Source organism: Coregonus lavaretus (genome assembly GCF_964263955.1).
Source record: "Coregonus lavaretus genome assembly, chromosome: 19".
Taxonomy (NCBI): Eukaryota; Metazoa; Chordata; class Actinopteri; order Salmoniformes; family Salmonidae; genus Coregonus; species Coregonus lavaretus.
The window spans coordinates 3,678,398-3,705,288 of NC_140006.1; the positions used below are offsets into that span (position 1 = coordinate 3,678,398).

The window sequence follows — 26,891 nt, forward strand, 5'->3', positions numbered from 1 at the left end:
TTGTGTCAAGAACTGTAACGCTGCTAGGTTTTTCCTGCTCATTAGTTTCCCATGTGTATCAAGAATGGTCCACCACCCAAAGGACATCCAGCCAACTTGACACAGATGTGGGAAACATTGGAGTCAACATGGGCCAGCACCCATGTGGAACGCTTTCGACACCTTTTATAGTCCATGCCCGACCAATTGAGGCTGTTCTGAGGGCAAAAAGGATGCGTGTGTGTGGGGTGGGGTGGGGGGGGCTGCAATGTATCGTATACTCAGTGTATACCTCTCTATTATGCATGGGAATACTTTGGAATATATTTCCTAATTTGCTGGTGTTTTACAGTCTTTTATGTCCAACAATGTAAAAGAAAATGATCATAATCACCCGTGGGCCGCCAGTTGGGGAACCCAACTCTAGGACAACTATGTCATTCCACTCTGCGTACCTCTCTTCTACTATCAATCAATCAATCAATTTTATTTTATATAGCCCTTCTTACATCAGCTAATATCTCGAAGTGCTGTACAGAAACCCAGCCTAAAACCCCAAACAGCTAGTAATGCAGGTGTAGAAGCACACTGACCCCAGTGGCCCTAGCCATCTCTGGCTCTCACAGGCATTTTCCAAAGAGAAATAAACAGTTTCTAAAAGGGACAGAATCAACACAACAGCAGGCTTCACTCAATATCTCCCTGTCACATTGAAGAAAAACATTTGAACCATGAGGCTGTGCCACTATTTTATTTTCTCTGTTTATTCTGTCTCTTGTGTTTTTCCTCTCAGCTATAAAATCCACAGTCCCAGCTATACTACCATCTTTGGGGATGCTTTGTGGCTGCTTTGAAATAAAATATAATTGTAAAATAATACATCAAATTGTTTTGATTTCTACTTATTAACTATGCCATAAAGTGCTGAGTAGCCTATCAGGCTAATGGCATCACACCTGAGTTTGTCTGCAGTGAAGATGACCCTACGTTCCAGCAGGAGAGAACCAAAGACCCTGAGTAGCAGACGCAGACTCAGACAGGAGAAGAGACACTCAAAGTCCACGTGCTCCAGACGAGAGTCAGATGGACGACACAGCTCCATTACCTGAGACAGGAGATGGGGGTAGAAAGAAGGGGGGGAGAGATAAACAGACAGGGGGTGACAGAGAGAGAAAGACAGAGAGTGAGAAGAGGAGAGAGAGACAAAGAGAATGGAGAGTGAGATATATTTTACTAAGTAATACAAAACGGACGCAGCAAAGAACTCTTCAACTCAAAGACTTTGCATGGCATCTGTATGTAATATTATTGGAGGTCTTCTTTGGAGAATAACGTAAAATCGAGGACCTACCTCAGTACCAGATCCGGGCAGGAAGGTTTTTATGGTGATGGGTCTGCCAGGGGCAGGAAACGGAGCCTCCATAATGGCCCTCATGAAGGGTTGGACCAGGGCTGGAGACAGGGCCCTCCTCCTCTCCACCTCATCCAGGACCTGGCGGACACACACACAGGGCAGGACAGAGAGGTCAGCAAGTAGCCTAGAGGTTAGAGAGACGGGCCAGTAATGGAAGAGTTGCCAGCTCGAATCCTGGGTTTGATGGGATACAGGATGAGAGGTGGCAACCAGGAGGCTGATGTACAGTATACTATACCTTGGAGAAGAGGTGGAAGCATCCCAAGTGGCTGACGATGCAATAGACTTCAGGGAGACGCTTTCCTTTCCCACTGGGCTGGGAGAAGAGAGGAGGATATTTTAATGCTTTGTCATAGCCCCTCTAGGAAAACCTAAGCCGTGTCCCTGCTGAAAACCCCCCAGCATAGACCAGCATAGGCTGCACTCTTAGAAAAAAGGTTCCGAAATGGTTCTTTGCGGAGGGATAGGGTTCTACCAAGAACCGTTTTGATCTGAAGACCCCTTTTGGAAGAGAAGGAGTCTTTGTAAGGCAAAGGGTTCTACCTAGAACCGTTTTTGGAAGAAAGGGTTATTTGATGATTCTTTGGAAGGCAAGATGGATTCTTTGGAAGGCAAGAAGGGTTCTACATAGAACCATATATCTTATTTCCCAGCATGCTCTCTATTTCATGACCAAAAATACCTTCTGGACATCAGAACAGCTATCACTAACCTCCATTTGGAGGAGGACCTCTACTTCAATGAGTCGGAGGCGAAAGACATATTGATTATCACGGACCAGGCCCAAATCCCCGACACTCGAAGAAGGAGGAGACGGCGCTATAGAGGCCGGCGTGTGGGATACCTGATGAGACTACGTGGATAAATCACCTGTACCCTCCGTTCTATTGGCGAATGTGCAATCACTAGAGAATAAACTGAATAAGCTCCGTTCGATACTATCTTATCAACGTGATCTAAAGAACTGTAATATCCTGTGTTTCTCCAAGTTGTAGCTGAAAAAGGATATGGTAAATATAAATCTAGCTGGTATTTCTATATATCGGCAGGACAGAACGGCTGCGTCGGGGAAGCTCAGGAGGAGGGGGTGTGTGTCTCTGTTAACAGCAACTGGTGCGCAATCTCTAATATTAAGGAAGTCTCGAGATTCTGCTCGCCTGCATTAGAATATCTCATGATAAGCTGTAGACCACACTATCTACCAAAGAGTTTTCATCTAGATTTTTCGTAGCTGTCTATTTACCACCACAAACCGATGCTGGCACTAAGTCAAAACTCAATGAGCTGTATAGGGCCATAAGAAAACAAGAAAATGCTCACTCAGAGGCGGTGCTCCTAGTGGCCGGTGACTTTAATGCAAGAAAACTAAAATCCGTTTGACCTCATTTCTATCAGCATGTTAAATATGCAACCAGAGGGAAAAAAAACTAGATCACCTTTACACCACACACAGAGATACATACAAAGCTCTCCCTGGCCCTACATTTGGCAAATCTGACAATAACTCTATCCTCCTGATTCCTGCTTACAAGCAAAAACTCAAACGTAAAGTACTCAATACGGAAGTGGTCCGATGGAGTGGATGCTAAGCTACAGGACTGTTTTGCTAGCACAAACTGGAATATGTTCCAGGATTCATCCGATGGCATTGAGGAATTTATTAATAAGTGCATCGACGTTGTCCCCACAGTGACCGTACATACATATCCCAACCAGAAGTCATGGATTCCAGCCAACATCCTCACTGAGCTACAGGCTAGAGCTGCCACTTTCAATGAGCGGGGCACTAATCCGAGACGCTTATAAGAAATCCCGCTACGCCCTCCGACAGAAAAAGTGTCAATACAGGACCAAGATCGAATCCTACTACACCGGCTCTGACGCTTGTCGGATGTGTAGGGCTTGCAAACTGTCACGGATTACAAAGGGAAACCCAGACGCGAGCTGTCCAGTGACACTAGCCTACCAAAGGAGCTAAATACCTTCTATGCGTGCTTCGAGGCTAGCAACACTGAACTATCCATGAGAGCACCAGCTGTTCTGGACGACTGTGTGATCATGCTCTCCGTAGCCGATGTGAGTAAGACCTTTAAACAAGTTAACATTCACAATGCCACAGAGCCAGACGGATTACCATTACACGTACTCAGAACATGCGCTGACCAGCTGGCAAGTGTCTTTACTGACATTTTCAACCTCTCTCTGACCCAGTCTATAATACCTACATGTTTCAAGGAGACCACCATAGTCCCTGTCCCAAGAAAGCCAAGGTAGCCTGTCTAAATGACTATTGCCCTAAAGCCCTCACATCTGTAGCCATGAAATGCTTTGAAAGGCTGGCTCACATCAACACCATCATCCCAGACACACTGGACCCACTCCAATTCACATACCACCCCAACAGATCCACAGATGACGCAATCTCTATTGCACTCCACACTGCCCTTTCCCTTCTGGACAAAAGGAACACCTATGTGAGAATGCTGTTCATTGACTACAGCTCAGAATTCAACATCATTGTGCCCTCGAAGCTCATCACTAAGCTAAGGACCCTGGGAATAAACCCCTCCCTCTGCAACTGGATCCTGACGGGCCACCCCCAGGTGGTGAAGGTAGGCACTAGCACGTCCGCCACACTGACCCTCAACACGGGGGCCCCTCATGGGTTCTTAGTCCCCTCCTGTACTCCCTGTTCGCCCACGACTGTGTGGCCGCGCACACTCCAACATCATCATTAAGTTTACAGACGACAGGATGGTGGTAGGCCTGATCACCGATGATGAGACAGCCTACAGGGAGGATGTCAGAGACCTGGCAGCGTGGTTCCAGGACAACAACCTATCCCTCAACATCAGCAAGGCAAAGGAGCTGATTGTGGACTACAGGAAACCGAGGGCCGAGCACCTCCCCATTCACATCGACGGGGCTGTTGTGGAACGAGGCTGTTGTGGAACAGGTCGAGAGCTTCAAGTTCCTCGGTGTCCACATCACTAACGAACTATCATGGTCCACACACATCAAGACAGTCATGAAGAGGGCACGACAACGCCTCTTTCCTCCTCTTCCCCTTCAGAAGGCTGAAAAGATTCTGCATTGGCCCTGAGGTCATCAAAAAGTTATACAGCTGCATCATTGAGAGCATCTTGACTGGCTGCATCACCGCTTGGTATGGCAATTGTTTGGTATCCGACCACAAGATGATACAGGGGGTAGTGCGTACGGCCCAGTACATCACTGGGACCAAGCTAACTGCCATCCAGGACCTCTACGTGGCGGTGTCAGAGGAAGGCACTAAATATTGTCAAAGACTCCAGCCACCCAAGTCGTAGATTGTTCTCTATTCTACAGCACGGCAAGCGGTACCGATGCACCAAGTCTGTAACCAACAGGACCCTGAACAGCTCCTACCCCCAAGCTATAAGACTGCTAAATAGTTAGTTAAATAGTTAACCAATAGCTACCCGGAATATCTGCATTGACCCTTTTTACACTAATCTCTTTTGACTCATCACATAAGCTGCTGTTACTGATTTTTAGCTATCCTGTTGCCTAGTCACTTTATCCCTACCTATACAGTGGGGAAAAAAAGTATTTAGTCAGCCACCAATTGTGCAAGTTCTCCCACTTAAAAAGATGAGAGAGGCCTGTAATTTTCATCATAGGTACACGTCAACTATGACAGACAAATTTAGAAAAAAAAATCCAGAATATCACATTGTAGGACTTTTAATGAATTTATTTACAAATTATGGTGGAAAATAAGTATTTGGTCACTTACAAACAAGCAAGATTTCTGGCTCTCACAGACCTGTAACTTATTCTTTAAGAGGCTCCTCTGTCCTCCACTCTTTACCTGTATTAATGGCACCTGTTTGAACTTGTTATCAGTATAAAAGACACCTGTCCACAACCTCAAACAGTCACACTCCAAACTCCACTATGGCCAAGACCAAAGAGCTGTCAAAGGACACCAGAAACAAAATTGTAGACCTGCACCAGGCTGGGAAGACTGAATCTGCAATAGGTAAGCAGCTTGGTTTGAAGAAATCAACTGTGGGAACAATTATTAGGAAATGGAAGACATACAAGACCACTGATAATCTCCCTCGATCTGGGGCTCCACGCAAGATCTCACACCGTGGGGTCAAAATGATCACAAGAACGGTGAGCAAAAATCCCAGAACCACACGGGGGGACCTAGTGAATGACCTGCAGAGAGCTGGGACCAAAGTAACAAAGCCTACCATCAGTAACACACTACGCCGCCAGGTCAAATCCTGCAGTGCCAGACGTGTCCCCCTGCTTAAGCCAGTACATGTCCAGGCCCGTCTGAAGTTTGCTAGAGTGCATTTGGATGATCCAGAAGAGGATTGGGAGAATGTCATATGGTCAGATGAAACCAAATTATAACTTTTTGGTAAAAACTCAACTCGTCGTGTTTGGAGGACAAAGAATGCTGAGTTGCATCCAAAGAACACCATACCTACTGTGAAGCATGGGGGTGGAAACATCATGCTTTGGGGCTGTTTTTCTGCAAAGGGACCAGGACGACTGATCCGTGTAAAGGAAAGAATGAATGGGGCCATGTATCATGACATTTTGAGTGAAAACCTCCTTCCATCAGCAAGGGCATTGAAGATGAAACGTGGCTGGGTCTTTCAGCATGACAATGATCCCAAACACACCGCCCGGGCAACGAAGGAGTGGCTTCGTAAGAAGCATTTCAAGGTCCTGGAGTGGCCTAGCCAGTCTCCAGATCTCAACCCCATAGAAAATCTTTGGAGGGAGTTGAAAGTCTGTGTTGCCCAGCGACAGCCCCAAAACATCACTGCTCTATAGGAGATCTGCATGGAGGAATGGGCCAAAATAACAGCAACAGTGTGTGAAAACCTTGTGAAGACTTACAGAAAACGTTTGACCTGTGTCATTGCCAACAAAGGGTATATAACAAAGTATTGAGAAACTTTTGTTACTGACCAAATACTTATTTTCCACCATCATTTGCAAATAAATTCATGAAAAATCCTACAATGTGATTTTCTGGAATTTTTTTTCTCATTTTGTCTGTCATAGTTGACGTGTACCTATGATGAAAATTACAGGCCTCTCTCATCTTTTTAAGTGAGAGAACTTGCACAATTGGTGGCTGACTAAATACTTTTTTTCCCCACTGTATGTACATATCTACCTGAATGATCTCGTACCCCTGCACATCGACTCGGGTACTGGTAACCCGTGTATATAGCCAAGTGTCAGGAACTGATGTGGATGTGGTGTAGGAGTCAGGCGCAGGACACAGAGGCTTAGTCCAACAGACTTTACTAGTCATAAAGTGACAAAATACAAAACACGGGCCTCGAAACAAACAGAGGCGAGCGATTACGCAAACTGTGCGTAAAAACACCAAACAAATAAACTGAGCAGAAACTCGCAGCTCCTACCGACAGGCGGACAATAACACACAACACAAGACTAACCAAACGAGAAACTTATAGGAGACATAATCAACCAAACAGGAAACAGGTGTACACAATCAGACAAAACCAAACAGACATCGAAAACATCAAACGGTGATAGCTAGTACTCCGGGGACGACGACCGCCGAAACCTGCCCGAACAAGGAGGAGGAGCAGCCTCGGCCGAAACCGTGACACCAAGTTAACGTACTCACTGAGTATTTATTCCTTGTGTTATTATTTTTCTATTTATTGCTCGTTTTATTATTTTCACATACTTTTTATTCTTTCTTCTTTGTTGGGAAGGGTCCATAAGTAAGCATTTCACTGTTAGTCTACACTTGTTGTTTACAAAGCATGTGACAAATACATTTAGATTTTATTTGATATGCAGGGTAATTGTTAGAATTATTTGTTTAAATATCTGTGTTTTTGCATGTATGTTGACTGATTGATGAATTGTATGCTATACAAAGATAAATAGCATACCTTTTTCTAAACTAATCCAATCTTTTAGTAGTTAGATTTATTGCACCCATTACTGAGATGATTGTTCCAGTTTAGATGATTGAGGTAGTCTCAGTATTCAATCTCCCTACCCTGGCAGTCATTCTGAATGCAGGTTGCGGGTGATAAAAAAATTCACTAGTTGGATATCCTAACTCTGGCTGGCTTCCAATAGGAATTAAACATCACTTTGCAAGTCAGCATAATGCAACTTGCAGGCCTGATGTGGAGTTTCCTAACACCACTGTGTTAGGGTATAACAAGGACCTCAAAGAAATTATGATATACACTGAATATACAAATCATTAAGAATACCTGCTCTGATCCCTTATGTCACTTGTTAAATCCACTTCAAATCAATGTAGATGAAGGGGAGATGACCGGTTAAAGAAGGATTTCTAAGCCTTGAGACAATTGAGACATGTATTGTGTATGTGTGCCATTCAGAGGGTGAATGGGGAAGACAAAAAATTTAAGTGCCTTTGAACGGGTATGGTGGTGGGGGGCTGCAACTCAATATTAGGTATACTCAGTAAGGAAGAACCCTCCAAAGATAAGAGGGTTCACCCTTCATAGAAGGTTCTAGGAAAAACCTTTAGATGATAAAATGGTTATTGGTATAACTCTTCATAGGGGCTTCTAGGCAGAACCCTTCATAGAGGGTTCTAGATAGGACCATATACAGGGGGTTCTATTAAGAACCCTACATAAATGGTTACAACCTGTGTAGACTTTACCGTGAAATGCTTACTTATGAGCCCTTTCCCAACAATGCTGAGTTGAAAAGTAAGAAAAAAACGAGGCTATATCCAAGGAGTACCAGCACTGAGTCAATGTGCAGGGGTACCAGGTAGCTGAGGTAATTGAGGTAATATGTACATATAGGTAGGGGTGAAAGTGAGTACGCAATCAGGATAGATAATAAACAGAGTAGCAGCAGCATATGTGAAGTGTGAAAGAGTGTGAAAGTGTGTCTATGTGTGAGTGTATGTGTGGGGCGTCAATATGCATGTGTTCCGTGTGGCTCAGTTGGTAGAGCATGGCGCTTGCAACTCCAGGGTTATGGGTTTGATTCCCAAGGGGGACCAGTACGAACATATATGCACTCACTGTAAGTCGCTTTAATAATAGTGTCTGTTAAATGACTTAAATGTGTATTGGAGTGTCAGTGTAGTATGTGTGTGTGCAAGAGAGGGGGTCAATGCAAAAAAAGGGGTCAATGCAAATTGTCTGGGTAGCCATTTGATTAACTGTTCAGCAGTCTTATGGCTTGGGGGTACAAGCTGTTAAGGAGCCTTTTGGTCCCAGACTTAGCGTTCCGGTACCGCTTGCCATGTGGATGCAGAGAAAACAGTCTATGGCTTGGGTCTTTAACAATTTTCTGGGCCTTCCTTTCACACCACCTGATATAGAGGTCCTGGATGGTAGGGAGCTCAGGCCCACTGATGTACTGGGCCATATGCACCACCCTCTATAGCGCCTTACGGTCGGAGGCCAAGCAGTTGCCATACCAAGCGGTGATGCAGCCAGTCAAGATGCTCTCAATGGTGCAGCTGTAGAACATGGATCTGTGGATCTAAGGGCCCATGCCAAATCTTTTCAGCCTCCTGAGGTGGAAGAGGCATTGTCGTGCCCTCTTCACAACTGTGTTTGTACCATGTTAGGATCTTATTGATGTGGACACAGAGGAATTTGAAGCACTCGACCTGTTCCACTACAGCCCCGTCGATGTGAATGGGGGTGTGCTCTGCCCTCCGTTTCCTGTAGTCTACAATCAGTTTCTTTGTCTTTCTGACATTGAGGGAAAGATTGTTGTCCTGGCACCACACCGCCAAGTCACTGACCTCCTCCCTGTAGGCTAACTCATCGTCGCCGGTGATCAGGCCTACTATCTTCAGCAAACTTGATGATGGTGTTGGAGTTGTGCGTGGGTGAACAAGGAGTGTAGGAGGGGACTAAGCACACACCCCTGTGGGGCCCCCATGTTGAGGGTCACTGGGGCGGGGGTGTTGTTTTCTATCATCACCACCTTTCCATCAGGAAGTCCAGGATCCAGTTGCAGAGGGAGGTGTACAGTCCCAGGGTCCCAAGCTTGGCAACGAGCTTGCAGGGGACTATGGTGTTGAATGCTGAGCTGTAGTGAATGAACAGTGTTCTCACATAGGTATTCCTTTTATCTAGTTGGGTGAAGGCAGTGTGGAGTGCAATTTAGATTACGTCGTCCATGGATCTGTTTGGGTGTTATGCAAATTGGAGTGGGTCTAGTGCATGGGTGTCAAACTCATTCCATTGAGGGCCTAGCATCTGTTGGTCTTTGTTTTTTCCTTTCAATTACGACCTAGACAATCAATCAATTCCTTACTATTTAGTGACCTTAATTCATCAGTCAAGTTCAAGGGAGGAGCAAAAACACACAGACACTTGCCCCTTTGTGGAATGAGTTTGGCACATGTGGTCTATGGTGTCTGGAATGATGGAGTTGATGTGTGCCATAACCAGCCTTTCAAAGCACTTCATGATTATAGATGTGAGTGCTACAGGGCGGTAGTCATTGTGGCAGGTAGCCTTAGAGTTCTTAGGAACAGGAATGATGGTGGTCAGCTTGAGACGTGGGGATTACAGACTGGGACAAGTAGAGGTTGAAAATTAAAGTGAATATGCCTGCCAGCTGTTCTGCGCATGCTCTGAAAACGTGCCCTTGTGTACCGTCCGCTCCCACAGTCTTGCGAGAGTCGGCCTCGGTGAGTGAGATCACCCAGTCTTCTGGGTCGGTGGGGGCCCTCATGTACGGCTCTGTGTTGTTTTTTTGTCCAAGTGAGCATAAAATGCATTGAGTTCGTCTGGTAGAGGCATCATTGTTCAGATCACGGCTTGGTCTTCCTTTGTAATCCGTAATGGACTGTAGCCCCTTGTCCTGAGGTGGAACATATACATATACAGTGGGGAGAACAAGTATTTGATACACTGCCGATTTTGCAGGTTTTCCTACTTACAAAGCATGTAGAGGTCTGTAATTTTTATCATAGGTACACTTCAACTGTGAGAGACGGAATCTAAAACAAAAATCCAGAAAATCACATTGTATGATTTTTAAGTAATGAATTTGCATTTTATTGCATGACATACAGTGGGGGAAAAAAGTATTTAGTCAGCCACCAATTGTGCAAGTTCTCCCACTTAAAAAGATGAGAGAGGCCTGTAATTTTCATCATAGGTACACGTCAACTATGACAGACAAATTGAGAAGAAAAAAAATCCAGAAAATCACATTGTAGGATTTTTTATGAATTTATTTGCAAATTATGGTGGAAAATAAGTATTTGGTCACCTACAAACAAGCAAGTTTTCTGGCTCTCACAGACCTGTAACTTCTTCTTTAAGAGGCTCCTCTGTCCTCCACTCGTTACCTGTATTAATGGCACCTGTTTGAACTTGTTATCAGTATAAAAGACACCTGTCCACAACCTCAAACAGTCACACTCCAAACTCCACTATGGCCAAGACCAAAGAGCTGTCAAAGGACACCAGAAACAAAATTGTAGACCTGCACCAGGCTGGGAAAACTGAATCTGCAATAGGTAAGCAGCTTGGTTTGAAGAAATCAACTGTGGGAGCAATTATTATGAAATGGAAGACATACAAGACCACTGATAATCTCCCTCGATCTGGGGCTCCACGCAAGATCTCACCCCGTGGGGTCAAACTGATCACAAGAACGGTGAGCTAAAATCCCAGAACCACACGGGGGGACCTAGTGAATGACCTGCAGAGAGCTGGGACCAAAGTAACAAAGCCTACCAGTAACACACTACGCCACCAGGGACTCAAATCCTGCAGTGCCAGACGTGTCCCCCTGCTTAAGCCAGTACATGTCCAGGCCCGTCTGAAGTTTGCTAGAGTGCTTTTGGATGATCCAGAAGAGGATTGGGAGAATGTCATATAGTCAGATGAAACCAAAATAGAACTTTTTGGTAAAAACTCAACTTGTCGTGTTTGGAGGACAAAGAATGCTGAGTTGCATCCAAAGAACACCATACCTACTGTGAAGCATGGGGGTGGAAACATCATGCTTTGGGGCTGTTTTTCTGCACAGGGACCAGGACGACTGATCCGTGTAAAGGAAATAATGAATGGGGCCATGTACCATGAGATTTTGAGTGAAAACCTCCTTCCATCAGCAAGGGCATTGAAGATGAAACGTGGCTGGGTCTTTCAGCATGACAATGATCCCAAACACACCGCCCGGGCAACGAAGGAGTGGCTTCGTAAGAAGCATTTCAAGGTCCTGGAGTGGCCTAGCCAGTCTCCAGATCTCAACCCCATAGAAAATCTTTGGAGGGAGTTGATGTTTCACGTTTTGTTATTTTGTCAAGTGTTTATTCGTCTTAATAAACATGTACGCATACCATGCTGCACCTTGGTCTGCCCAGCGACAGCCCCAAAACATCACTGCTCTAGAGGAGATCTGCATGGAGGAATGGGCCAAAATACCAGCAACAGTGTGTGAAAACCTTGTGAAGACTTACAGAAAACGTTTGACCTGTGTCATTGCCAACAAAGGGTATATAACAAAGTATTGAGAAACTTTTGTTATTGACCAAATACTTATTTTCCACCATATTTTGCAAATAAATTCATGAAAAATCCTACAATGTGATTTTCTGGATTTTTCTTTCTCATTTTGTCTGTCATAATTGATGTGTACCTATGATGAAAATTAAAGGCCTCTCTCATCTTTTTAAGTGGGAGAACTTGCACAATTGGTGGCTGACTAAATACTTTTTTTTCCCCACTGTAAGTATTTGATACATCAGAAAAGCAGAACTTAATATTTGGAACTTAACTCACATGCCACTGGTCAGTTAATCTAGTATAACAGTACATTTTTCTACCCAATATTTTGAATGTAAGGCACAATCATCACTGCGCTTTGAAATGTAGGTGGGGGCAATGTACCATATTTGGGGGCATGATCTAATATATGTATATTTGTGCCAACTGTCAGTGGAAGTGTTACCAGTTTAAGTGGATGGTTATGTTGTCGAAGTTCTGCAATCTTTGTAAGAGCATGTGATATTAAAGTACTGCACTGTTAAAAGGGTACTGTGCATTTCACAGTAACATCATGGATGTTAGTTGCCTTGAAGTTGCTGTGAATTTTGCATTATCTATCTAGCAACCAGATGTTAGTAAGTTATTGTAAAATGCACAGTAACATACTTGCAACTAGCTGCCAGTAGCTCACTGTACCTTCACTGAACTTTTCTGATTACAAGAAAGCTTATAACATTAGGTGACAACTTTTTGGAGCCAATTTGGGTGTATCTTATATTATTGTCTTATTCAGGCAATTACACTCCCAACCACTAGGGGCATACAAATGGTGGTGGTAAACACACATCAGGTGATCTATAAAGACAAAGGTGTTTGAATGTACAGTGCCTTCAGAAAGTATTCACACCACTTGACATTTTCCTCATTTTGAGCAGTGAATTTCAAACACAGATTCAACCACAAAGACCAGGGAGTTTTTACAATGCCTCACAAAGAAGGGCACCTTTTGGTAGATGGGTAAAAAATTAAAAAGCAGACATTGAATATATATCGCTTTGAGCATGGTGACGTTATTAATTACACTTTGGATGGTATATAAATACACCAAGTCACTACAAAGATAAAGGCATCCTTGTTGACTCAGTTGCCGGAGAGAAAGGAAACCACTTTTTCACCATGAGGCCAATGGTGACTTTAAAACAGTTACAGAGTTTAATGGCTGTGATAGGAGAAAACTGAGGATGGATCTATAATAATATAATGCCATTTAGCAGACGCTTTTATCCAAAGCGACTTACAGTCATGCGTGCATACATTTTTTTTTTTTGGTGTATGGGTGGTCCCAGGGATCGAACCCACTACCTTGGCGTTATAAGCGCCGTGCTCTACCAGCTGAGCTACAGAGGACCACAGATCTACAACATTGTAGTTACTCCACAATACTAACCTAATTAACAGAGTGAATAGAAGGAACATATTTGAAAACATGCATCCTGTTTGCAACAAGGCACTAAAGTAATACTGCCAAAAAATATGGCAAAGTAATTAACTTTTGGTCCTGAATAAAAAGTGTTATGTTTGAGGCACATCAAATACAACACGTTACTGAGCACTAATCTCCATATTTTCAAGCATGGCTGCATCATGTTATGGGTATGCTTGTAATCATTAAGGACTGGGGAGTTTTTACAGGATAAAAAAGAAATGGAATGGAGCTAAGCACAGGCAAAATCCTAGAGGAATAATTGGAGTTTCTTACCAGGAAGACAGTTAATTTTCCTGAGTGGCTGAGTTACAGTTTTGACTTAAATCTACTTGAAAATCTATGGCAAGACCTGAAAATGGTTATCTAGCAATGATCAACAACCAATTTGACAGAGCTTGAAGAATTTTGAAAAGAATAATGGGCAAATGTTGCCAATCCAGGTGTGGAAAGCTCTTAGAGACTTACCCAGAAAGACTCACAGCTGTAATCACTGCCAAAGGTGCTTCTACAAAGTATTGACTCAGGGGTGTGAATACTTATGTAAATGAGATATTTCTGTCTTTCATTTTCAATACATTTGCCAAATTTTCTTAAAACATGTTTTCTCTTTGTCATTATGGGGTATTGTGTGTAGATGGATGAGAAAAAAAATATATTAAATACATTTTGAATTCAGGCTGTAACACAACAAAATGTGGAATAAGTCAAGCAGTATGAATACTTTCTGAAGGCCCTGTATGGTGTGTGTGTGTGTGTGTGTGTGTGTATGTGTGTGTGTGTGTGTGTGGATGGTGGAAGAGCTCACAGTTCTTACCGCAATGAAACCAAAGCAATTGAATGCAAGAAAACGCAAGAAACACCAAACAAGATACAAAGGATTAGTACAGTCAACTCTACGGATCAACATTCATTCATTCATTCGTTCAAGGTAACCATTTTTGCCATGTTTGAGGGGCGCAAATAACAAGTCCTTTTGCTACCATCAACTCACCTGGTGACATTAGCTACTTAGAATTCTTAGATTTTCCGAAGCAAATTGTCAACAAAAGGGAAGGGAAAGGGGATACCTAGTCCGTTCCACAACTGAATGCATTGAACCGAAATGTGTATTCCGCATTTAACCCCTATGAATTAGAGAGGTGCATGAGCTGCTTTAAAGTAAGAACCTATTCTCGATTTCTTGGAATTCATTGGATTTGGATGAATTATGTACCGCTGGATTTCTGAAAACGTTTCATTGATTGATTGCACCAGCACATGGATAGTTTGAACACACCGACATTGTGATTTGAAATGCTGACTCACAAAGGAGAATGCCAACGGAGCTGAAGGTAAGACACAAGAAGACAACCAGTGGGTGTATCTTTTTCATTCTCTATTGCATATGGCTACGTTTGGAACAGCATTGGTCTGTACATTGCATTGGGTTACTACTAAGTTGCTGCAAGTGATTAAAGGGGCTGGTTGTGTCTCCAATATATTTTGGATCGTTGGGCATTCGTAAGCATTTGATTGTGAATAATGGACTTTGTGGATTTATGCATTGGATATTTTTTGGGATGCGCTTGTTGTGGATTGCAATCAAACCCAATTTAAAATGCCATTCTTTGGTGCGCTTGTGATTCTTTTGAAGTTGAAATTGAAATAGATATGGCTAAAAAAAGAAACGTATCTTCTTGCTACTGCTGCTATTGAATCTGCTGCTCAAGATTCTGAGAAAAGTGAATGGTAACGATAGTAAGTCAAAGGTTGAAATGGATCATATGGAAGAAAAAAATACCATTAAGCTGACTGCAAAAGGCTTGGAATTGTACATTGACAATCTTCAGAAAGGAAGAAAATTAATTGACTCAAGCAAGTAAAATAATGTTAAATGGATGACCTCATTAAAAACAATGTGAATATGTCAGGTTCTGTCACGCCCTGGCCTTGAGAAGCCGGTTGTCTTTAGTTGGTTTGGTCAGGGTGTGAATTTCTATGTTCTATGTATCTAGTTTTGTATATCTATGTTGGCCGGGTGTGGTTCCAAATCTGAGGCAGCTGTCGATCGTTGTCTCTGATTGGGGATCATACTTAGGCATCCACGTTGCCAACCTTAGTTGTGGGATCTTGTTTGTGACTTGTTGTGTGTAGCCACTGTTTGAGCTTCACGTTTCGTTGTTTTGTTATTTTGTCAAATGTTTATTCGTCTTAATAAACATATACGCATACCACGCTGCACCTTGGTCTGACCCGTCTCTCAACGATCGTGACAGAAGATCCCACCAAACAAGGACCAAGCAGTGTGCCCAGGAGGAGCAGAGATCATGGACTTGGGAGGAGATATTAAATGGTAAGGGATCATGGACATGGGAAGAGACCCAGGCTGGGATGGATCACCTTCCTTGGGAGCAGACAGAGGCAGCAAGGGAGGAGAAACGGTGACTTAAAAGGACTCGGTCACGAAGAAAGCCTGAGAAGCAGTCCCAATAAATAAAACATTTGGGGGCACACAGGGTGGTTGGCGGAGCCAGGGTTCAGAGCAGAGCCAAATCCCCATATTCACGCTAAGAAGCGTGTGACCGTGCAGGCTCCGTGTTATGCGGAGAAACGCACTGTGTCGCCAGTGCGCCTGCACAGTCCAGTACGTCCTGTGCTAGCGCCACGCATGTGCCGTGCGAAAATGGGCATCCAGCCAGGACGGGTTGTGCCGGCTCAACGCTCCTGGTCTCCAGTACGCCTCCTCGGTCCAGCATATCCTGCGCCGGTTCTACGTACTGTGTCTCCAGTGCGCATTCACAGCCCAGTGTGTCCTGTGCTAACACCACGCACGTACCGTGCGGAAGTGGGCATCCAGCCAGGACCGGGTTGTGCCAGCTCTACGCTCCAGACCTCCAGTGCGCCTCCACAGCCCGGTACGGTCTGTGCCAGCTCACCGCACCAAACCGGTGGTGCGTGTCGCCAGCCCGGTACGCCCCGTACCTGCTCCCCGCACCAAACTAGTGGTGCGCGTATCCAGTCCAGTACGCCCCGTACCAGCTCCCCGTATCAAACCAGTGGGGCGCGTATCCAGTCCACCACGGCCCGTACCTGCTCCCCACACCAAACCAGTGGTGCGTGTCGCCAGCCCGGTATGCCCCGTACCTGCTCCCCGCACCAAACCAGTGGTGCGTGTATCCAGTCTAGTACGGCCCGTACCTGCTCCCCGCACCAAACCAGTGGTGCGTGTCGCCAGCCCGGTACGCCTCGTACCTGCTCCTTGCACCAAACCAGTGGTGCGTGTCTCCAGTCCGGCTCGACCCGTGCCTGCTCCTCGCACCAGACCAGTGGTGCGTGTTCCCAGTCCAGCTCCGGTCAGCGGCTCCACTCCGGAGCCAGAGCAGTCCGCTCCACCGGTGTCTAGTCCAGCTCTGGTCAGCGGCTCCACTCCGGAGCCAGAGCAGTCCGCTCCACCGGTGCCCAGTCCAGCTCCGGTCAGCGGCTCCACTCCGGAGCCAGAGCAGTCCGATCCACCGGTGCCCAGTCCAGCTGTGGTCAGCGGCTCCACTCCGGAGCCAGAGCAGTCCACTCCACCGGTGCCCAGTCCAGCTCCGGTCAGCGGTTCCACTCCGGAGCCAGGGCAGTCCGCTCCACCGGGGTCAAGTTCAGCTCCGGTCAGCGGCTCCATTCCGGAGCCAGAGCAGTCCGCTCCACCGGTGCCTAGTCCAGCTCCGGTCAGCGGCTCCACTCCGGAGCCAGAGCAGTCCGATCCACCAGGGTCCAGTTCAGCGCCAGTCAGTGGGAGGAAGGAGAGGGGAAGCATTGCGCCGAGGTCCAGACCAGACCAGGGGTGCAACGGGGCGGCAGAGAGGGAGAGGTCGTCACGCCCGGAGCCGGAGCCGCCTCCGAGGCTGAATGCCCACCCGGACCCTCCCCTAATGAGTCAGGTTGGTGCGGCCGGAGTACGCACCTTTGGGGGGGGGGGGTACTGTCAAGCCCTGGCCTTGAAAGGCCGGTTGTCTTTAGTTGGTTTGGTCAGGGTGTACATTTCTATGTGTTGATCTAGTTTTGTATATCTATGTTGGCCGGGTGTGGTTCCCAATCAGAGGCAGCTGTCGATCGTTGTCTCTGATTGAGGATCATACTTAGGCAGCCATGTTACCTACCTTAGTTGTGGGATCTTGTTTGTGACTTTGTGTGTTTGGCTTGTTGTGTGTAGCCACTGTTTGAGCTTCACGTTTTGTTATTTTGTCAAGTGTTTATTCGTCTTAATAAACATGTACGCATACCATGCTGCACCTTGGTCTGACCTGTCTCTCAACGATCGTGACAGGTTCAAAGCAACTCTAAGTGTTTTTCAAGCTATGTGATGATGCACTTGAAATGCATGGTCAGTTTATGGATCTACCTCTACCTGACAATGAGGGTGAAAAACAGGATGTGTGGTTCACAACTAGATTGAAATCAAATGACAAAAAATGGTGGATGATGTTAAACAATGGCTGGTGTCCAGATCCCTCACCTTAATGCAGATGTGGACCTACTGATTGGCACATTGGATCCCTGGGAGATTATTAATAGTCGAGACAATGGACCTTATGCCGTTTTGACCCTATTGGGATGGGTCATGAATTGGCCTTTAAGAGAAGGCAAAAACAGCAAGGAGAAGAATGGATACTTGCTTTTAGGTTGATCTCTGTCGCCAAAATAGAAGTGTTGTTGGTGGCGCAATATAACCATGATTTTAATGAGAAATCCACAGAGGAAGAACTAGAGATGTCAAGCGAGGACCTGAAGTTTATGGAAATAATGGATTGTTCAGTTATACTTCAGGAGGGACATTGCTGTATGGTCCTGCCATTCAAGAGTGATGACATCACCATACCTAACAACCGCTGTATTTCTGAGCAGTGAGTGCAGTTTGAAGAGAACGTTTAAAAGATACGAGAAGTATCAGGAAGAATACACAGCTTTTCTAACTGACGTTATTGACAAAGGGTATGCTGAGGTTGTGCCAGATCATCAGTTGAACCACAGCGATGGTAAAATATAGAGATGTGGTGTTTGACTGTGGAGCAGTTTTCAGAAGAACATCCCTGAACAGCCAATTGCTACAAGGTCAAGACCTCACAAATACTCTCCTGACAAGGTTCAGAGAGGAACCTGTCGCTTCAATGGCAGACATACAAGCCATTTTCCACCAAGTGAAGGTGTCAGTGAAGGGTGTCAACTTCATTTGTTTTCTGTGGTGGCCTGATGGAAATGTCACACAGGACCCTGTGGCGTACAGGATGCTGGTGCATTTGCTTTGAACGACATTGTTGCCAAACTGGTCAAACTACATGCTGAAGAAGAATGCTGAGGACAGTAAGACTTTCTTTGGAGCTGATGTGTTTGGACCTGACTGCTATGCTGTCAAAAGGAGGATTTTACTTGTTAAAATGGATTACCAATAGTTGTGTGGTGTTGACATCTATTCCCAAGGAAAGAATCCAAGGTGACCAGAGAGCTGTACTTCGATATAGATGACTTACCAGGATTAAACTGGTGTGTTGAGACTGACACGTTTCAATTCAAGACCTCTGTTGAAACACATCCACATACAAGACGTGGCATCTTGTCGGTGGTCAGCTCAATATACGACCCCTTGGGGTTTCTATCACCATTCACTCTGTCTCCAATACTGTTGCTTACAGGAGTTGTGTAGAAGAAACACCAGCTGCACTCAACAAAAAAAAAATCTGGGTTAAAAACAACCCAATTTGTGTAAATATTGGACAGAACACACATTGGGTTATTTTGAGCCAACAAGTTGGGTCACAAACAACCCATTGTTTTCTTTAAGTTGGGTTGTTGTTGCTGGGTTATTGAGCTATGATCCACCGGGTCAGATCAGAAGACTGGATACATGGCTTAGTGGGGGCGTGGCTTTCATAGTTATTTTTGGCCACCCGTGAGAGTAAATGTCATTCCGGTTCATCTGTTCGTTGTATTGTCACCATGTTAAGATTGATCACCGGCACTTTTGTAGCTTTAATATGGTTTACACAAGAGTATACATTACTATGAATATCCCAATGTTGAGATAGTTACCATCTTCTTATAATTTTTTAATAATGTTCTACATTTTATATTAAAATATTTAACGTGCAAAACTATTGAAGGAAAACTGAAATTTGCAGTGTACAAACTTAACATGATGAAAATGAATGAAATTTAGCTCTCACAGTTGGCCAAAAAGAACTATCTGAATGTCACGCCCACAAGGGGTCATATCAGTGTGTAGCCCAAACTGTTCGGACGCTACAGACAGAAGTTAGCAGATCAACTGTACCAACTTCAGATTAGTCCCATGACGTTTGTGGGGTTCGTAGGCTCTCACGAACACACCATCATATTCGTGAGAGTCTCAGCTTTCCACAGAGGGATCATAATAGTCTATAGGCAAACCATGTCATGAACCCTGCGTCCTGAGTCGGTTCCTGCCTGTGTTGCCGCTTTTTCTGCTCTGAATCTCCTGTTTCCTGAAGGTTCTTGAACGCTCCCTGCCTGGTTGCCGGGCGACGTTGCTAGGCGGGAGATCTCCCGATTACCCGCACCTGCATCTCATCAGCGATCTGCACACCTGGTCCTGATCATCACCCTTCATAAGCTCTGACCTGACATCCATTCCCTGCCGGATCGTTAGCCATGAACAGTATGTTTGTCAGCGTATCAGCCTCTGAGTTACTAGCGTTAGTTTTGTTGTTTTGCACCTTGTTGGCTTGCCGTGTACTTACCTCCGTTTGTTTCTATCTACAGTCATTCTCCCGGAACCTTCACCCAACCCCTGCCTGGTTGTCGGCGGCTACCGAGCCATTATTGGATCTGCCACTGCACCTCCACCAACTCATCTCCGCCGCCCGCTCTGTCCCCTGGATTATTCTGCATCGTCTTTTGAATCTGTTAATAAATACTCACCTTCGTTCAACTCACCTTGTCCTGGTCTGCTTCTGGGTTCTGGCTTAGAAAACCATGACAAACCGTTCGGATGCTACATACGTTTTGGTCAGAAGACCAATTTTCGGTATGTCTCATGGTCTGACAAACACCGCTCTAGCTCTGCCACCTTTCACCGCAGATGAGGAAGGGCAACATCGGAGGATGTGGTGGATTAAGACACAGCCCATGCAAAAAACATATCTCTAATTTAAACTGACAGATTTTGATGGGGATATTTGTATTATGCTAAATAGATTTCAACGGTGGTGCGGTCATCGACTCAAATGGGTTTTAAATTCCTATTGTAATCTAACCAGAGTGGATTCCACAATCTGCATTCAGCATGACTGCCAGAGTTAAAAAGATGAATCTTGTTCTTTAAAAAAATTATTATTTATTTGTTTGTAATTTTACCCCCTTTCTCGTGATATCCAATTGGTAGTTACGATCGTGTCTCATCGCTGCAACTCCCCAACGGGCTCAGAGGAGGCAAAGGTCAAGTCATGCGTCCTCCGAAACATGACCTGCCAAGCTGCAATGCTTCTTAACAACTGCTCGCTTAACCTGGAAGCCAGCCGCACCAATGTGTCGGAGGAAACACTGCTCAACTGACAACCGAAGTCAGCGTGCAGGCGCCCGGCCTGCCACAAGAAGTCGCTAGAGCGCGATGAGCCAAGGAAAGCTCACTGGCCAAACCCTCCCCTAATCCAGACGACGCTGGGCCAATTGTGCTCCGCCCTATGGGACTCACGGTCACGGCCGGCTGTGACACAGCCTGGGATCGAACCCCAGGCAGTAGTGACGCCTCAACAATGTAATGCAGTGCCTTAGACCACTGCGACACTCGGGAGACTCTGCACCGGTACCCCCCTGTATATATAGCCTCCCTACTGTTATTTTATTTTACTTCTGCTCTTTTTTTCTCAACACTTTTTTGTTGTTTTATTCTACTTTTTTATTTAAAATAAATGCACTGTTGGTTAAGGGCTGTAAGTAAGCATTTCACTGTAATGTCTGCACCTGTTATATTCCGCGCATGTGGCCAAAATATTTTGATTTGATTTGTATTACAGACTTGGTCAGCGAGAGGTTGAAAATGTCAGTGAAGACGCTTGCCAGTTGGTCCGTGCATGCTCTGAGTACACGTCCTGGTAATCCGTCTGGCCCCGCGGCCTTGTGAATGTTGACCTGTTTAAAGATCTTCCTCACATCGGCTATGGAGAGCGTGATCAAACAGTCGTCTGGAACAGCTGGTGCACTCATGCATGCTTCAGTGTTGCTTGCCTCGAAGCGTGCATAAAAGGCTTTTAGCCCATCCGGTAGACTCGCATCACTGGGCAGCTCGCGGCTGGGTTTCCCTTTGTAGTCTGTAATAGTTTGCAATTCCTGCCACATCCGACGAGCGTCAGAGTCGGTGAAATAGGATTCAATCTTAGTCCTGTATTGACGCTTTACCTGTTTGATGGTTCGTCTGAGGGCATAGCGGGATTTCTTATAAGTGTCCGGATTAGTGTTCCGCTCCTTGAAAGTGGCAGCTCTAGCCTTTAGCTCGGTGCGGATGTTGCCTGTAATCCATGGCTTCTGGTTGGGATATGTACGTATGGTCACTGTGGGGACGACGTCGTCGATCCACTTATTAATCAATGCCATTGGATGAATTCCAGAACATATTCCAGTCTGTGCTAGCAAAACAATCCTGTAGCGTAACATCCCTGACCTGTATTGAGCGAGTCACTGGTACTTCCTGCTTTAGTTTTTGATTGTAAGTAGGAATCAGGAGGATAGAAATATGGTCAGATTTGCCAAATGGAGGGTGAGGGAGAGATTTGTACGCGTCTCTGTGTGTGGAGTTCCCTCTGGTTGCACTTGTGACATGCTTGTAGAAATGACGTAAAAGGGATTAAAGTTCGCCTGCATTAAAGTCCCCGGCCACTAGGAGTGCTGCTTCTTGATGAGCATTTTCTTGTTCCCTATATAAAATATATTTAGATTTGTTTAACACTTTTTTGGTTACTACATGATTCCCTATGTGTTATTTCATAGTTTTGATGTCTTCGCTATTATTCTACAATGTAAAACATTTTAAAAATAAAGAAAAAGCCTTGAATAGGGTAGGTGTGTCCAAACTCTTTACAAGTAGTGTATAAATTCCAGTCGTACTTTATCAAAAGCCTTTTCAAAGTCAGCTATGAATACCAGGCCTGGTTTCCCAGATTTTTCAGTGTTCTATTGTTTCAAGTACTTGTCTTAAATTATCTCCAATGTATCGTCCATGTAAAAAATCTGTCTGATTAGGATTAATAATATCCGACAATACCTTTTTAATTCCATGCGCAATGCATTTTGCTAGAATTTCTGCGTCTCAACACTGAAGTGCAAGTGGCCTCCAATTTCTTTATTGGACTGGATCTTTATATTCACGACTTGGATCCTGTTTCAGTAATAATGAAATTAGACCTTCTTGTTGAGTATCTGATAATCTACCATTTTTATAGGAGTGGTTAAAACATGCTATTAACGGTCCTCTGAGTATATCAAAAAAGGTTTGGTATACCTCCACTGGTATGCCATCCAGCCCTGGAGTTTTCCCGGACTTAAATGCTTTAATTGCATCCCGAAGTTCCTCTTCTGTAATTTGGTCTTTCTGTACAGCTGTTAGTTTTATATTATTTATCAATTTAAAAAATCCATACAATTAACTTCGGTTAGTGGAGGTGGAGGAGTCTGAAATGAAAACACATGCTTAAAGTACCTTTGCTTCCTCTTTCAAAATATTGTTTGGTGAATCATGGATGACTCCGTCATTTGTAACAAGTTTCAGTAAATTCTTTTTGGTAGCATTTCTATGTTGAAGATTAAAAAATAATTTGGTTCACCAAAAAAATGTCATTGTGTGTAGAGATAGAACAAGGTTTCTATCTGCGGTTGTACTCTACACACAACTTATTTTCATTCAAAGTAAGCATTACTGTCTTTATAAGCAAATCTATATGATAGCTTATTTACAGCAGAAAATGTTTTGTATTTGTAACACAAACACACCCATCACTTTTTTTGTTGATAAAATGTATCAACAAAAAAGTGATGGGTGCATTTGTGTTATTAATACAAAATATTTTCTGCCGTAAATAAGCTATAATGTAGATTTAACTACACTCAAGCTGGCCATGTTTGTGAAATGTCCACATGTAGCCTACACCTGTATGGATATTAGTCCTGGGATTTGTCCCCCGGGAAAGATCTAACAGCAGACGTAAGGAGAGATGAGATCGTTATAGAACTAGCCAGTTATAGAATATTGTGTTGACAGTTCATATTGTTTCCACTGTAACATGTCTTTACATGACTGATAAAACTTCAAGTTGCAAGCTACTTTAGTAGGAAGGTGTTGTAGAACGAGTGTCTCATGAAACACATTCCAGACACTGGTACTTCTTGCTATCTTGGCATAACTGTGATTTGACAGAGAAATATCAGCTAGCTAGATAGGCTAGCCAGTTGTACCTATCCCCAAGCTATGCTAGCTAGCTAGCTGCTGTCAGGATGGCTAAAAATAACATAATCTTGAGATGGTGAGTCAGTCAGGAGAGGAGAAGTCCTCAACTTCAAAACTTAACTCCCATAGCAAAGCTAGCTTCGCTTACCTCACTCTCACTAAGTTACTCACTACTGCCTTTGTTTGTTTGTTGTGATTGAATGGCAAAGACACACCCAAGAAACACCCACATTAAAGCACACTCCAAAGACAACTCGTTTGGGCTTCAGTAATAGCCGCTGCATTTCTTAATGAGCACCGGAAGAAACACATGCGGAATCAGTGAGTGCAGTTCACCTTTAACACAGGCTCGTTCTATGAAATAATATCAGTCAGTTAACATGACCTTTATGAATTATGAAGCCTTGATGTGCTTCATGTGCATGTTTTGATTACGTAAATGTTTCAAAATTCACTAAAAGTGATGTTAGCTGATGAAGATAATCTCATAGAACAAAACTCATAAGATCTCCTAAACCTGTGTTTACCACAGATCTTATTTTCCGTGTTTATCCAAAAACCCTACGAAAAAAACATTAATTTCTCCATAGGCTTTAGCCAACGAGCCATGGCAGAGTTAGTGCCTACAAAGAAAAAAGCCATTACTATTGCTCTCTATTCTGAATGTAGATTGTGGGAATCCACTCTGGCTGGATTCCAATAGGAATTAAACATAACTTTGCAAGCCAGCATAATGTGAATTGATGCTGGTTTTGCAAAGGCTGGTCACCAGCGAGAACACAACGAAGGCTGGTCACCAGCGAGAACACAACGAAGGCTGGTCACCAGCAAAAACACAACAAAGGCTGGTCACCAGCGAAAACACAACGAAGGCTGGTCTGCCAGCATAACCAGCTAGACCATGCTGGTCATACCAGTTTGACCAGCATCCGAACAGCACTGACCAGCATAGACCAACATGGACCAGCTTGAAATTTATGCTGGTCTATGCTGTTTTTTTCAGCAGGGTGAAAGAGACTGAGGATGTTTTCACAGAAATAACAACACACACACAAGCACGCAGGCATCTACAACACTATACACACAGTAAAGCACACACACACACATAAGCGCACACACATGCACATATTTCAGCTGAATCCATCTCAGGGAATAACTGTTTCCCACCAGTCCATCTCTATTTGCAGTATCATGGTTATTTACTCAGCCGACATCATAAATAACCACTTCCTGTCAGTGACTCTATTGTCTGTATGATAGACTATATATACAAAAGTATGTGGACACCCCTTGAAATTAGTGGATTTGGCTATTGCAGCCACACCCATTGCTGACAGATGTATAAAATTGAGCACGCAGCAATGCAATCTCCATAGACAAACATTGGCAGTAGAATGGCTTACTGAAGAGCTGAGTGACTTTCAACGTGGCACCGTCATAGGATGCCACCTTTCCAACAAGTCAGTTTGTCACATTTCGGCCCTGCTAGAGCTTCCCCGGTCAACTGTAAGTGCTGCTATTGTGAATTGGAAATGTCTAGGAGCAACAACGGTCTGCCGCGAAGTGGTAGGCCACACAAGCTCAAAGAATGGGCCCGCCGAGTGCTGAAGCGCACAGCACATAAAAATCATCTGTCTTTTGTTGCAACACTCACTACTGAGTTCCAAGTTCTCTGGAAGCATCGTAAGCACAATAACTGTTTGTCGGGAACTTCATGAAACGGGTTTCCATGGCCGAGCAGCCACACACAAGCCTAAGATCACCTTGTGCAATGCCAAGCGTCGGCTGGAGTGTGTAAAGCACCATTGGACTCTGGAGCAGTGGAAATGCGTTCTCTGGAGTGATGAATCACGCTTCACTATCTGGCAGTCCGACGGACGAATCTGGGTTTGGCGGATGCCAGGACAACGCTACCTGCCCGAAATGCATAGTGCCAACTGTAAAGTTTGGTGGAGGAGGAATAATGGTCTGCGGCTGTTTTTCATGGTTTGGGCTAGGCCCCTTAATTCCAGTGAAGTGAAATCTTAACGCTACACCATACAATTACATTTTAGACAATTCTGTGCTTCCAACTTGTGGCAACAGTTTGGGGAAGGCCCGTTCCTGTTTCAGCATGATAATGCCATCGTGCACAAAGCGAGGTCCATACAGAAATTGTTTGTCGAGATCGGTGTGGAAGAACTTGACTGGCCTGCACAGAGCCCTGACCTCAACCCCATCGAACACATCGAACACCTTTGGGAAGAATTGGAACACCGACTGTGAGCCAGGCCTAATCGCCCAACATCAGTGCCCAACCTCACTAATGCTCTTTTGGCTGAATGGAAGCAAGTTCCCGCAGCAATGTTCCAACATCTAGTGGAAAGCCTTTCCAGAAGAGTTGAGCGGGGGACCAACTCCATATTAATGCCCATGATTTTGGAATGAGATGTTCGACGAGCAGGTGTCCACACACTTTTGGTATTGTAGTGTATATGTGTACTGAAGGAATACATGCTAAAGGTAAATACATTCAACTGTTTCTGTTTACCAGTAGACGACGACAGTATCCAAATCTCCTGCTTCCATCTTCGCCAGTCAAAACAAAAGAGAACATTTCACTGTGGGAAAATAAAATACAATATATTAATGTATAATATGCTTATTGGATTCTGATATAAACCTCCCAGCAAACATGCTCACATTGGCATGATGTGGGCCCAACGCGGGCAAACATATTGGCCCCATGTAGGCTGCCCACATTCGGCCAATGTGCTGTTGCTCAACGGCTCCACGTTGGCCCCCAAGGCATTGGCCCAGTGTGACCCAGTGTGGGCAGCCCATATCTGGTGAGGGCAGCCCTCACTTTGCCTGAAATAAGCCCGTACACATTAGAACGATGTGGGCCCAATGCGGACACAAATATTGCCACATGTGCCACAATTGCCTTTGCAATTTCATAGGAATGTATTTATAATTCATTCATTACAATTTAATTTATTTATTTTATTTTAATTCCATTCATACATTGCATAATTGTCAAGACTTAAAGGTATTAAAGGATCATGTTACATTTTATCA

At 44.5% G+C, this 26,891-nt stretch overlaps 1 protein-coding gene across 1 annotated transcript in view; it reads right to left on the reverse strand.

Moving 5' to 3' along the window:
- Positions 1-26,891, reverse strand: part of LOC311146525 (DENN domain-containing protein 2A-like) — a gene marked incomplete at its 5' end in the record, with an annotated part of 72,722 nt that overhangs the window by 28,375 nt on the left and 17,456 nt on the right. Inside the window, 4 exons of the mRNA XM_084183044.1 lie at positions 936-1,084; positions 1,331-1,471; positions 1,632-1,709; positions 26,362-26,431. Of these exons, the coding sequence (XP_084039170.1) occupies positions 936-1,084; positions 1,331-1,471; positions 1,632-1,709; positions 26,362-26,431 (438 nt within the window). The remainder of the gene's footprint in view (positions 1-935; positions 1,085-1,330; positions 1,472-1,631; positions 1,710-26,361; positions 26,432-26,891) is intronic.